At 45.0% G+C, this 13,685-nt stretch overlaps 1 protein-coding gene across 4 annotated transcripts in view; it reads left to right on the forward strand.

Annotated features, from left to right (window-relative positions):
- WNT10B (Wnt family member 10B) overlaps positions 1-13,685 on the forward strand; it is a 178,764-nt gene that overhangs the window by 149,578 nt on the left and 15,501 nt on the right. For all 4 annotated transcript variants that reach the window (XM_083169076.1, XM_083169077.1, XM_083169078.1 and 1 more), the window contains one exon: positions 959-1,119. In XM_083169076.1, coding sequence (XP_083025202.1) covers positions 1,037-1,119 — 83 coding nt within the window. In that variant the 5' untranslated portion in view covers positions 959-1,036. The remainder of the gene's footprint in view (positions 1-958; positions 1,120-13,685) is intronic.

Here is a 13,685-nt window from a genome sequence, read left to right on the forward strand (position 1 = left end):
GTGGAGAGTGATAAACAACCAGCCAATCAGCCCCTAACTGGCATTTTTCAAACACAGGCGGTTATTCTGATTCACTTGGAAAGGCACAATCACTCTCTAATAGACAAAACCATGGGCACTGCAGGTGGGGCTGATGCAACATGTGCAGAGAAAGTTAGATTTGGGTGTTTTATTGGATAAATACTGACTGCTTTATTTTTACACTGCAATAAAGATCTCAGTTTGAAGTACACCCCCCACCCAAATCTAATTCTCTCTGCACGTTACATCTGCCCCACCTGCAGTGCACATGGTTTTGTCCATTAGAGAGTGATTGTGCCTTTCTGAGTGACACAGAATAACCCCCACAGTCTGTGATATGGAAGTTAGGACTGATTGGCTGTCTGTTTATCATTCTCAATTTATCACTTTTTAAGCCTAGTGCATCTGGACCTATGTGTTGATTTAGAACATTTTTTTTTAAATAAATATTTAAGACATCCTGAACCACTATTTGTATTACATTGCAAATATTTTTTCACTTTATTAGTGTATATCATTTTTATAACAATTATTATTAGAATTATAATCTGTCTTTATGGCAATTGCGTCATGCTTAGTTCATCTTTCTGGCAGGAGGAAGGTTAATAATGGACAGTTATTTCTGAGTTCTATACATTTGCATTTCAAGAGGAGGGGGAACTGACACAGTGCAGTGTAAATCCCAAAATAGATAAGAATATGGGTCAGACAGTGGTTGAGAACCATTTTTATTGAGCAAGGAAAAATGGAAAATGAACATATTTTCAATTAGAATTATTTTTGTAGCATTTGGTCAAATATAATTTAAAAAAAATATCGGGTTATTTTTCCCCCAGCTTTTTGTCTCGACTAGTAATGTTACCATTGTTTTGTTTAGCTAGCGTATGTTTAGAGATATTACATTACTGCCAAGTTCATTGCAGTTTGTCTTTAACAGGTTCATCAAGACTGGAGAAGAGGCAGCTCCTGGACCAGGAGATGAAGAAAGAGCCTCATCATCTGACACAGCTGTCCAATGAAAGGTCAGATGATGGCCTGGGACACTCACACAGGGACCTGGCCCTGGATACTTACCATCGCCATATGGCTCTGCAGCCGGTAAATGGTCATAAATGAGATAATGGGAAAGATATTGTTCCAAGATCTGGAACAACTGACAGTGGACCACTAGGGTCAATCCTGTTTCTAGAGCACAAACATTTAACAAATATACTTTGCTGTACATAGTAATTTATATTGTATTTTATCCTTTTCTATTAACTACTATGGCCCTGGGTAGATCAGGCTAGAACAAAACACTAACAGCTACAGCCACTACATGCAGGCCCAAATGTAATAACAATGTTTATAAATTCACCTGTCGATTTAAAATGGCAACAGTTTAATAGGCAAATTACGCTGGTATTGTTTTTTTTTGTTGTTTGTTTTTGGCACAAAAATTGCTAAAATCTCACCTGTGCATACAGCTTACTGGCTTCTGCATTTGGGCAATAGAGGGGATATTTTATTACCAGTTGTACTTTACCCCACTGCTAATGGGTTTCCCTACGGCTATCCACTTCCAATCCAAGGCCAACAGTTATCGGGGATTCTCCAGCAGTATCCTCGATAAGCAGCCCCAGGAGACATGTTTTTTGACCGATAACAAATGGGACCAGGAACTTATTCCCGGCCGGATCCTATGTGTTATTGCCCAATAATGTGTCATTTACCACACTTTGAATACGGTCTGTAAATGGCTTGCCTGATAGTACTATTGGGCTAAAAAGTCTATTTTGACCATGGGGTAAATGGAATCAGATGCCCTTCATAGTCTCAGAGGATACAGTCCTCAAAAAGGGCACACCAAGCAGACATGCAAAAATTATCCTGTGGCACGGGCCTAGGGGCAGCACCTATTATGGGCTGCAGCTGTCAAGCCACTGTCACTGATTAACTATGGAGGGTGCTGGTAATCCCATGCACCCTTTGAATTTTTAATATACAGTAGTGCTGTGGGCAGTCCCACGCTCCCCCTTCCACGTCCGCAGATGCAGTCCCGCTCTCCCGCTGCCGCAGTCTCATGCTCTCCTCATTGGGGCTGCTGAGAGAAAGACCGTGATATGCCAGAGCCAGTAATATGGAGCCCTGTGCAGTCCCATTGTACTCCTGCCAGCAGAGCCAGCTCAGTTCTCTTCCAGCACCACAGCTGCAGTCACGTGCTCCATCCACCACAGTTTCAGGCTCTCCCCACCAGTGCTGATGAGAGGGATCTACCAGTGAGCCGCGGTCCCATTGTACTCCCACCAGCAGCACCACCACAGTCCCTTGCTCTTCCCACTAGCACCACACCCCTGACGTTCATGCTCCCCCGCCAGCGCTGGTGAGAGGGAGAACCTGAGGCCAAGCTGCTGGAGTGAACAGAAGACCAGGTGGCCCTGCGCTAATCAAGACTCAACAGACCTGCTGCCATAGCTTTCAGGTGCACAGTGCCACCAATACAGAAGGGGGGAAGGGGGGGGGGGGGACAGTGCAGCCTGTACGGGTGTAGGGGGAGTGGTGTACATTAGGAGGAATAGGGTGTTGTCCGAATCCTTTCTTCTCTTCCCTCCATATCCCTCGTCTCTCTCTCCCCCAGCACCCCACACACCTAATAGCTGGGGGCAGCCAAAAATGTTGTACCTAGGGGGGGCCTGACCCCTAAATCCACCCCTGCCTGCACTGCGTATGAGCACCACTGCAAGGAATATTTATTACCAGTTATTTATATGGCACACACATATTCTGCAGCGCTTTACTGTGGAGCTTACAATCTATATTCCCTACCACATGTACACACACAGACATTCTAGGGTTGATTTTTTTGGAAGCCAATTAACCTACCAGTATACTATATCTTTGGCTTGTGGGAGGAAACCAGTGTACTCGTAGTAAACCTACGCAAGCTTGGGAAGAATATAAATATTTTATGTACTCTCCTCTCACTCCATTCTTGACTTTCTGGTATTAGGCGTCACCTAACAACATTCCACTGTGGCTGCCCTACTTTCTACAGTAAAGACTAAAGTTCAGCTTTGCATATTGATTGTAATGGGCATCTCTGTTGTTTTCATATTGTTGGGTTATCTCCTGCACACCACCATTGACTCTTTAGCAAAGTTCTCTTTTGGTTCACTTCCCATCTATCATACAACTTCTTTATCTCTGGCACATTCTCCCCTTCATTTACATTTTATGTTCTGGACCCAGAAGACTCTGTACTTTATGTTGTGGAACTAATTCACACATCACATAACTGTACTTCCTTAGTACCATCTACAGCGCCACCTCTCAGGGCCAAAAGGAGGGTAGTACAGTTGGTGCCATCACCCAGATGTATGATACACTGGGTGTAGCATGACCACCAGCCTGGCTACATAATGCTCTTAACACCCTTATAACCTGTATCAAAATGCTGGGCATCAAGTTGCCCCATCCCTATGCTCTGCATCCTCACGTCACCTCCCTCTATGCGCTGTGTCCTCTTCTTCACCTCTTCCGTGTGCTGTGTCAGGTCCCTTCCTCCCATACTTCCATCTCGGTTTCCCTCCTCCTGTGGGCTGTGTTCTTTACTCCCCTTCTCATCTGCTATGCATTGGTTCTGTACACACTCAGGGCCTGATTCTGGTTCACTCTCTAATGGACAAAAGCATGTGCACTGCAGGTGGGGCAGATGTAACAGGTGCAGAGAGAGTTACATTTGAGTGAGTTATTTTGTTTTTGTGCAGAGTAAATACTGGCTGTTTTATTATTACAGTGCAATATAGATATCAGTTTGATGTACATAGTTGTCAAATAGTCCTGCCTACAAGCGTTATCTCTTGTGAGGTAGGGCATTCCCTACCTCACTGTATCAGGCCTATATAACATTCACATCTTTACATGTTCTCTAAAAACACATATATGTATTAGAGCTTACCCTGCTTTGAGCTATACTACCAACCAGTGTCATAAGTTCGTCCTAGTGCCCCGGAGGCAAGATAAATATTGGTGCCCCCAAATAGTTCAGTAGTAAGGTGTCTGTCTCCAGCAAGACAGGTCATGGGTTCTAATACAGGGTGTGCCACTTGCAAAAAGAATGTTAGGAGCAGGTGTCAGCAACCACAGAAGCCATATCGATAGCTTTCAATAAAGTGATTAAAACAAGCAGGGAGGAGAGGTGCCCCCTTGGGAGCAGGAGCCCAGCGGCAGATGACTTCATTGCCTCGCTACCAATGCATAAAGTCAGAATATCCACTCTGGGCCTTAAGCTCTTCCAGGACCATTGAGAAAGTTGCAGGCCCCGAGTACTGTAGGAGGCATGGACAAAATCTGCTGTTTTTCCCAGAGTAGACATGGGCTATGTCTCTGAAGTCTGGAAAAAAACAACATGGGCAGCTTTTGACAAAGGACGACATTTGTCCTCCTCATCAGTTGATCTGTGCATGCTGGACTCTTTAAAACCCCCTCTCAGCACCCATGGTTGATCCTCCAGTTTCAGCTCGTCCTCTTCTAGTTACAAGTTCTCTCACGGGCAGCGGACCCATTACCTTTGTCTGCGTTTATTTTTTTCCACTTTGTATGTCCTATTTTCCCAATTGTCCATCACTGTCGTTCACTGCTCAGTGAGCTCCCGTTATTTCCACGGAGTCCACCCGCCTGCGTTTCATTCGGATGCCCAAAAAACGCTGGGCGTAACTCTCCACCAGCCCCCTCCTCTACCTGTGTGAACACCTCAGCGAGTGTGATACTCGCCAAAGGCGTTTGCACAAGGGGTCTTCATATGCGCAAATGTGCACATGCGCAGTCCCCCACCTTCGGAACATGGCCGAATTCGTCCCCTTGCGATCCTTATTGAATCACCCCCTTAGTTTGCTAGACTTAATCACATATCTGTAGTAAGGCCTGTGCATTCAAGCATGGACATTTTTTTTTAAATCACAGACAAAATATTGTGATTTCTCTTTCCCTTTACCAGAGTATTGGAAGTGCGTTGAGCGGCTTCCCCGCAGCATTCTGTACTATGCACTTCTTCAGTCAGCTCCGCTGTCAGAGCATCTGGATGCTGCAGGCAATGGAGAAATAGTAGCAAACTAAAAGCATAACATACCAAAATAAATATAGAAGGATAAAACAAATCACACTCAGTTTTGGAAACAATTAAATAGATTTATTTTGTAATCCTATAAATACAGTAAATTGCTATAAATTTGCTAAATTACAGGACTCCAACCTATGTGCAATTCCATACACATGTACCGACAACAAGCATTTGTACGGACACATTGTGCTACACATACTGTAAAGGTGCCCATACACGGTACAATTATTGTATGCAATTTGGACTAGATCATAAGTTTTGCAATGCAATGAGATGCAATCTAGTAAAAAAGTATTTACAGCACATACATTTGAGCTGCTGGAGCATCTCATCGTACCAAACAATTGTACCATGTATGGGCACCTTAACTGCATCTAGTACTAAGAATAGAGGCGGTATTTTCAACAATGTAACGGCCTAACAACTCCATGCAATATCTATAGCATTGCTGTTACCTGGGGCTCATGTAAAGTTGGACGTAAACACATTTTGCACTTTCTTTGAATGCAAAATGCATATTTTTTTTAATTGTACATGAGAACCAAGAATTTATACCGTAGTTGCCTACCTGACCCTCTCCATGAGGGAGAAAATGCTCTGTTCCTGGACTTCTTTGGTAATGTAGGATTATCATCACCTGTGGTGAGCTAGGTAACTGATAAGAAAGGTGTTTCACCACAGGTTATGGCAATCATAGGAAGTCCAGGAACAGAGCATTTTCACCCTAAAGGAGAGGATCAGGCAGGGTCGGTGCAAAGCCTGGCTGCGCCCCAGGTAATCCACCCGGGGGGGGGGGGGGGGGGTACGGATGATACTGCGGCACGGGGGGAGGATGGGGGTGTTGTGCGCTTGATTCCCTTGATTGACCAGCAAGGGGGGGGGGGGCGATATTGTGGTGGGCAAGTATGATTTATATGTAGCCGTATTCATACCAATGTAGGTGAATATTGAGCTAATTAATCCACTTGCACCTGTTTGGAGGTGCATAATATTCAGATGCTGGACTCCTGAAGCAAAATGTGAACTGCTATTTAAGATGCAGTTCAGCTGTAGTTGTGATTTCCCACTTGCCTCGGAATCCCTCCCATATAGGCCAAGACTTTAGTAATGCTAATACTATAATAATGTTATAGTGGGATGAGCAATTGTCCCACTCCAATAAAGTATATTTCCAAATGATCTTAAGAGTTAGGCAATGGATGTGTAGATTTGAGCTTGATAAAGACTTTAATGTTGAATTTGCCTTTTGATCTAATTTCCTTCTACATGATGAATGTGACATTATTATTCAGAACACTGCTCAGACATGTACCTTTCTACTGTATTGTGCACATTGTTTTAGTAGTTGTGGTGTAAACCAGGTGCATACAGTATACTACTGTTCTCTCCAGGGGTAGAGCAGCATGCATCTTGGTCCTCATTCTGGTTACAGTCGCAGTCGCAAGGCTGCAAGTCCCCAAAATGCTGCTCATCCCCCCCACCCCCCGTGACCCCCGCAGGCATGCGAATGGATGATTTGCATAATGATAATAATAATAATAATATTTGCCTTGGGCACGTAGGAGAAATCATTCGATGGTCGGCAAACGTCAAATGATTTCTTCAGCGCTCGCAGATCTGAGACACCTCTACGAGGACAGGGCGGGTAGCTGACATCTGCTGACATGAGCTGCCCCCCCCCCCCCATGAAACGATGGGTGTTCCCAAAGGCAAATTCCCAGGCCTGCCTCCCCACACCCCCCGTTGGACTTCTGTCTGCACATGCGCTTAAAAACCTATGCGCAGTCGCGAACGCACGGGGGCCAATTGAATTAGAATAACCCCCCATGTATATGCTATGCACCAGATCTAACTGATAAACAATACTTGCCTTTTTATGCGGTACAGATGGAGTTACAGGACATCCAACTCTGCATAAGTCCATGTTGTCTTATAGCAGCATCAGAATTGGGTCTGATTTAGAGCATTGTTTTCATAGGACAGGTGAAATGTACTGTCAATAATCATATTAATAGTTGGTAACCCCATGCATCTGCTGTGTGTCCTGAATCTGGGTACACATATCAGCCCAATGATGGTCTATATAGACATGCTACATACAGTATATGTAATGTTATCTTTGTTTCCAGTCATCTGCAAGTTGCTACAGTAATTGTGTAGTTGTATGTGATTCTTTTTTTTTGGTTATTTTGTGTCAGGTCCCAGTTCAAATAGTTCTAGAATAGACGCAAAGTAAATTCTGCCAGTGGCAATGAAATGCTTAAGCATCTGAACTTCAGGAGTGCTGTCAGGGTGGATTAATGGAAGTCGTGCACCTTGACCTGAGTGGGTTTCAAGGTATTTATCTTCCATCACTGGTAGCTCAGTACTAGTGTGCAGTAACATATCAAAGGCCAGAGGAAAAACTGTTCAATAGAGGGGGGTTACTTGAAAATTGATGTAGGTTTAACTTTGAGGAACTTTGTTATCGTCGGGTGAGTTCCTTGCTTCTAACTGTATACTCCAGGTGCTGCAATTGGTCAATTTTATACTTTTTGTTTTTTCTACACTTTAAAAACACAGTGATCTGGTTATTCTGTATTATGTATGCATGTAAGAAGTGTGAGGGACATGTCTAAAAACATTGCAGGATATAAAGTGAAGAGCGATAATGTACCAACCAATCAGCTCTTAACTGCCATGTTACAGACTCATACTGTCCCGCTTTTTGTCGGACATTCCCGCGTCCGGTCTGGGGCCGGCAGTGTCCCATAGCGGGGGGGGGGGGGGCTGTCACCCATGAATAGACACATGCGCACATCGTCTATTAATGCAGCCTGAGGGACTGGTGACCCAGCCAGCAGCTTACACAGCCACTAGCCATGCCCTCACACTGGCAAAAACAGGGGCACGTCTTCGGCACGCAAAGTGCCCCTCTGCAAGGCAGTCCAATTGCCCCTCTGCAAGGCAGTCCAATGTTGGGAGGTATGCAGGCTGTAATTGAAAATGACAGTTAGGAGGTATTGGTTGGTACTTTATCTCCTTCCACTTTATTTCTCTCCAAGCATTGATACACCTGTTCTTGCACAGAGGAATAGGAGTGCTGTGACAAGCTGGGGCACATAGATGTGGTGCAGTTGAACTAGGTGTTCCTTTTTTTAACCAAAGGGAGATATTCGGGTTTGGGGCAGTGGCAGGTGATATACTCAAGGGTGCATGAGCAAAGCTTCCTCTTTGATAGGACATATTGAGATTACCCTATGGTAGACCTGTTGGCTTGGCTGCGTATATCAGTAGGTTACCGCTGTCCTTGCGAACGCATGTCCACCTTGTCGGCCCGATCCACTTGCTATGCTGCAAGTGGATGTGTACACATTCGCAGAAAAGTTGCCCAGAACTTACTTTTCTGCTGCACGTTGTTTTCTGAATTGGGGGCGGGCGCTGATGTCATGTGACGTCATCCACCCAACCCGAGCAGGAAGGGAACTCCTGCGTTCCCTGGGGCCCACCCAGCATTTCTATGGAACACCCATGCTTGTCAATCAGGCAGTGAGCGCTCCGGAGAATGAAAGTTTAGGTGAAAGCACTTGCTGCTGGGGCCTCTATGCGCATGTGCAGACCACCACCATCAGGGTCGGCACCTTTGCAAGCAGGTCTGAATTGGCCTCTTCAGATGGAGCCTTCTTCAACTAGCCATCTCTGGATAGCCATGGCTCACCAAGGCCTATTGTTCTCAGCTGCAATACAGTACATAGAACGATACAGTAGGTGATTAGCATAGGATTAAACCGACAGCTCTGGCTCAATTAATCCTATTAAATGGCTAGATGAGGATGGCTCTATCTGTATGTGCACTTTTTGGATAATGAGGAAACCCACACATTTAGATGTACAGTAGTCTCCTTTTATAGCAGTACTGTATTTCTAAGGGCTGGAAACTGGACAAGCATCTTGAAATACACAAATATTTGTATTTGGCCAAATACATAAGCATTACATGTTGACATTTTCCGGAAACGATAATATTGCTGAAATAACCGTCTATCCTGTATGTTGCCTCCAGTTTAGTGTTCCTGTACTGTAGCTAGTTTGGAACCTTAGCCTAGGAAGTCATTGCAGTGTCAGTAAATAGTGCCCAACTATATACCGTACTTTCACCATCTGTCATTTGCAGGAATGTTTCATCACAAAGGGAGGCAGAAACACAAGCATCTTCTCTCTTTATAATGAGATAGGATATTGCGCAAACTGCTGTTAAATCTCAGCATCACAAAAACGTGTTTTAACAGAAAGGGAGTCTGACAAGATCTAGAGATAAGAGCCCTCCTCTTTGCTGGCACATGTTGAACATACCTCATGTGAGTGTGCCTGCCAGTCAGCACATACATACAGAGAACTGTTTACGAGGCTGATGTTCCTCACACTCCTGAACATATGCCTACATCTGACAGAACAAGTGTGCAAATAATACAACTCAGTCAGACCACCTTTGATTCATGAATCATTACCATTTAAAAAAAACACAACTTAAAATTAAACCTCTCGCATTTGCATAGTTATATAAAAGTTCATTATTCAAACTTTTGCATGGATTACCTTCTATCAGCACCACAATCCAAGCTGTTTCTGGACATTTGCTCTACTACGTACATACCATACTTGTCTGATCTGAGAAATATTGCTGGAGACTTCCGGAATTGTGTGCAGCTCCCTGCACCCCCGGAAGAGTAGGCGGTCCTTTAGCAAACTGATCACTTCCTAACGAAGTGGGCACTATCAGTGTCATTAATCAAAAATAATCAAGCACCACTGGGTTCCTTTGCACAATCAGCTGCATGCTGCCTAGCTGTTATGTGCAGGTCCAGGTCTTCTTGCACCACATGCAAGAAATTTTGGAGCGCACAGAAATAAACAGATTGGGCCCCACCTGCAAAAAACGCAAACATTGGCCCCCACAGGGGGAAAAAGCAACACACGCACATATTGTCCCCAATAGGAAAAAACATAAAACTCATACAAATTGGGCTGTACAAGAAAAAATATAACCCATACACCACACTCAGAAAATAAAAACTTCACACACAGCCCCCACAGGGAAAAAAAAAACACATTTATTACCACCACTGGAATAAAAAGATATTCCTGCATATATGTGCCATGTACAGTATCCACCTGCACTATATTCAGTTTCTCTAACAATAGAAGTAGAGGGGACACCGGTAAACCGATTAACATAAGTAAGCATTGGCCAATATAACAAAGCATGTGACCTGTGCACACAGTCTTCTTCATATATGATACACAACCCAAGTACACTGTCCTTATCAGAATGCAAGATGAACATGCACGCAAAAAAAGTAATACAATTCCCATTTTGAGCATATTTGGCCTGTACATGGGCTGTGTGTTTTTCCAGAGGGTTTACTAATCTCTAATGTGCCTGCATCTCCCCAGTGTCTATGCCCTGATTATTGTGAAAGGACCCATAGGGCCACCTTAAGGATTTATATATATACAAAATAAGCAGGGGCGTTACCCTGATGACAGTTGGTGCTGGCGCCCGTGAACGCCCACTTTCTGCTCTCCGGTGGTCTGGAAGATGCGGGCTGCCCCTGGGAATGCTGTGGCTGCATTACTGCCTCTCACACTGTGACAGGAGCTGGGTGCTGCATGTAATGTTACGTGCAGCACCCAGCTCCTGTCACTGAGCAGGAGCTTGCATTTCGTGTGTCACCCCATGGTGGCTGTCGCTGTCACCCCTCGGCGAGTGACACCTGGGTGTGGCCCACAACCCCTACTGATGTCACTGGAAATATTTCTTGCAGATATATCTGCTCATCTGGCTGTTTGTGCGGCTGACATGCCAAAGAATGGATATGTAACCTTAGGAAACCCTGACAATGATATCACAACTGGGCAGGCATTAAATGCCTGTTGAGTGGTGATGTCTAGACAGACATTTGTAGCGGTACCGACTCACCTCTCAATCATCAGATCCATTGGTCTGCGGACAAGTCAGCCAGGTGACCTGATCGCAGAGCTGCACTTTTTTTTGCAGCCCTGTGATCAGTTACCCCCCCCCCCCCCCTCCCCACCAGAGTGAAATCCTGGACATGCGCACAGCTGCAAATGGCTTTGCAGCCATGCAAAAAGGGGGTGATCCATTTGCAATCACTCACCATCGAATCGTTCCCCCTACCCCCATGTGCAGTGCTACATAAGTCATAGATTGGAGAGATCCCACAAAATGCTGGAGTCCCGCCCACAACTCCAGCAGGCTCTCAATCAGCAAGCGTACAGCCTGCATTCACAGACTGCTGTGATGACTGGCTGTGGCTGCATGGAGGGCTCAGCAAACTGCAGGCATGCACGGTTCTTGGCAGGGCTGCAAAATCACAGATCTGCATCTGGATCTGAATCGGCCACCATGTTTCATTGCAAGTTGGGCAGATTTAAAACGTGATGTAGATATGAGAAAAGTGTGTCCAAATGGAAATCTAACCTACTGTGTAAAAGAAAACTGTTTGGCATTTGTGGGCTACATGCAGAAGCAGCCAGTATTCACTCTGCATGCAAAAAAAGTATGTGCACCCTTTGCATTACAACATGGTTTGTCCACGTGCACAGTTACTTTGCACTTTATTTTTTACTTTAATCCCAACTAACAGAACATACAGCTGTGAATCTATTATATTCTAATCAAATAATTCACAAAGTTTAATCACATTTTATTTTAAACAAGTTGAAAACTAGCCTTTTGATGGTGGTTTCCCTTGAAGGCAAGGAATGTAGTGATGTTTTATGTGATTTGTCAGAGCTATAACTCACTCCAGAAATGTGAAAATGGATATGCACCTGTATGGTGCCGGGACACATACTGGAGATAGCTGGAGTGGGGAAATTTATTGTTCTGTGTCTTTGCCCAGTTGGGATGTTGCTACATTAAAATGTACTTTGACTTATAAAGGACCTTTCATGTTGTGGTATAAATATTTTTGTATTTGTTAACGTGCATGTTAATAATGTATCACTGTCTGTTTTATTGTATTCTCTTTTCCTGTTTTGAGAAAGGTTGCTTTTATTGCTAAGGTTATAAAACATGAATTATTTTCCCTTCAGCATGGGCATGTTTTGATCTGTCATTCGGTCCCTTGGCTCTGACTTCTGTTTTCCTGCCCCTCCTACAGCATGAGTGAAATTGCTGAGCCCTAGTTCCAAAGTGAAGACAAATATATTCTCACCCTGCAGGGAGCGTCCCATAGACTTTCTGACAGCGGTCGAGCTTGCTGTCTCCACCCAGGGCAGGATGAGCATTTGTGTTATTAACCAGTTTACAGAGATGCATAAAGCATATGATAAATATAGACACCTGTTCTGTCCATTCTCTTGCACATTCCAATTCTAGAGATGACTCTCTTTTTGTCTTTTTTTCTTTGAATAATTTTTATAATTTGCTAGTATATGTATTAAGACATTTTAATTGACAGTTTCATTAAGTCTGGGTGAACCAACAAGGGTACCACTGGGTTCTGCTAGCAACAGTAGATCCCCATATCTTCCTTCACTCACCCAATAGAGACCCCGCTAATTGGAGGTAAACCTCTCAGATCCGTTCACTGTCCTTGGACACACGGCTGAGTATAAAAGGGCCACCAAGGGGAATCGGTTGGTGAGCTGTATTTATCTCTATTCAATTTTGACTCTCCAGACACCTGTATACATGACTATATGAAAATCTCTATTTAAGAGGGTCATGATGCCGGCACCTGGAGGGCGGCAGTTCGCCCCTCACCCCCAGCGAACTGTGTAAAAAAATTGCTGCTCCGGCGTCCCTGCAGTGCTGGGGCGGTCAGGGGTGTCCGTGCCGTAGGGGTACCTGCGGCGCCATCATGTGTATAAAGCTGGCTGCGGCCGGCGGGGTCCCTGTAGTGAATAGCAAATAACTAGCGCTATGCGCGCAGCGGCGCTGGAAGTGCTAGTTATTTGCTATTCACTACAGGGACCCCGCCGGCCGCAGCCAGCTTTATACACATGATGGCGCCGCAGGTACCCCTACGGCACGGACACCCCTGACCGCCCCAGCACTGCAGGGACGCCGGGGCAGCAATTTTCTTACACAGGTACCACCCCCCCCCTCTCCCCCCGGCACCGGGGCGCCCCCACCTCGACTCGCCTGGGGCGCTCCGGTGCCTTGCACCGGCCCTGGATCAAGCAGCACAGCAAGCCATGCGAGGGGACCGGGTACACTTAGACAGTGTCCATGTCGACCTATGTCGACATAGACACCCTAAAAACATTTAAAACCTCATCACGACCTTTTAACCATGTTGACCTTGTACCTTTCGCCCTTAAGACCCTGTCAACCTTTCTTCATGTCGACCATTTAACCATGTCTACCTTTTGTTCCTATCGACATTGTGACTGTCGACCATATGACTGACTATGATGAGTCAGTCTATGACTTATAGCATGACCCAGGGAGCAGTAACACACTATACACTCAACCAGTAGTCCTATGTATGGAGCAAGCAGTCACACACAACTCACTCAACCGGTAGCCCTATGCATGGATCGAGTAGCCACACAC

Source organism: Crinia signifera, chromosome 2, assembly GCF_055691185.1.
Source record: "Crinia signifera chromosome 2, ASM5569118v1, whole genome shotgun sequence".
Lineage (NCBI taxonomy): Eukaryota > Metazoa > Chordata > Amphibia > Anura > Myobatrachidae > Crinia > Crinia signifera.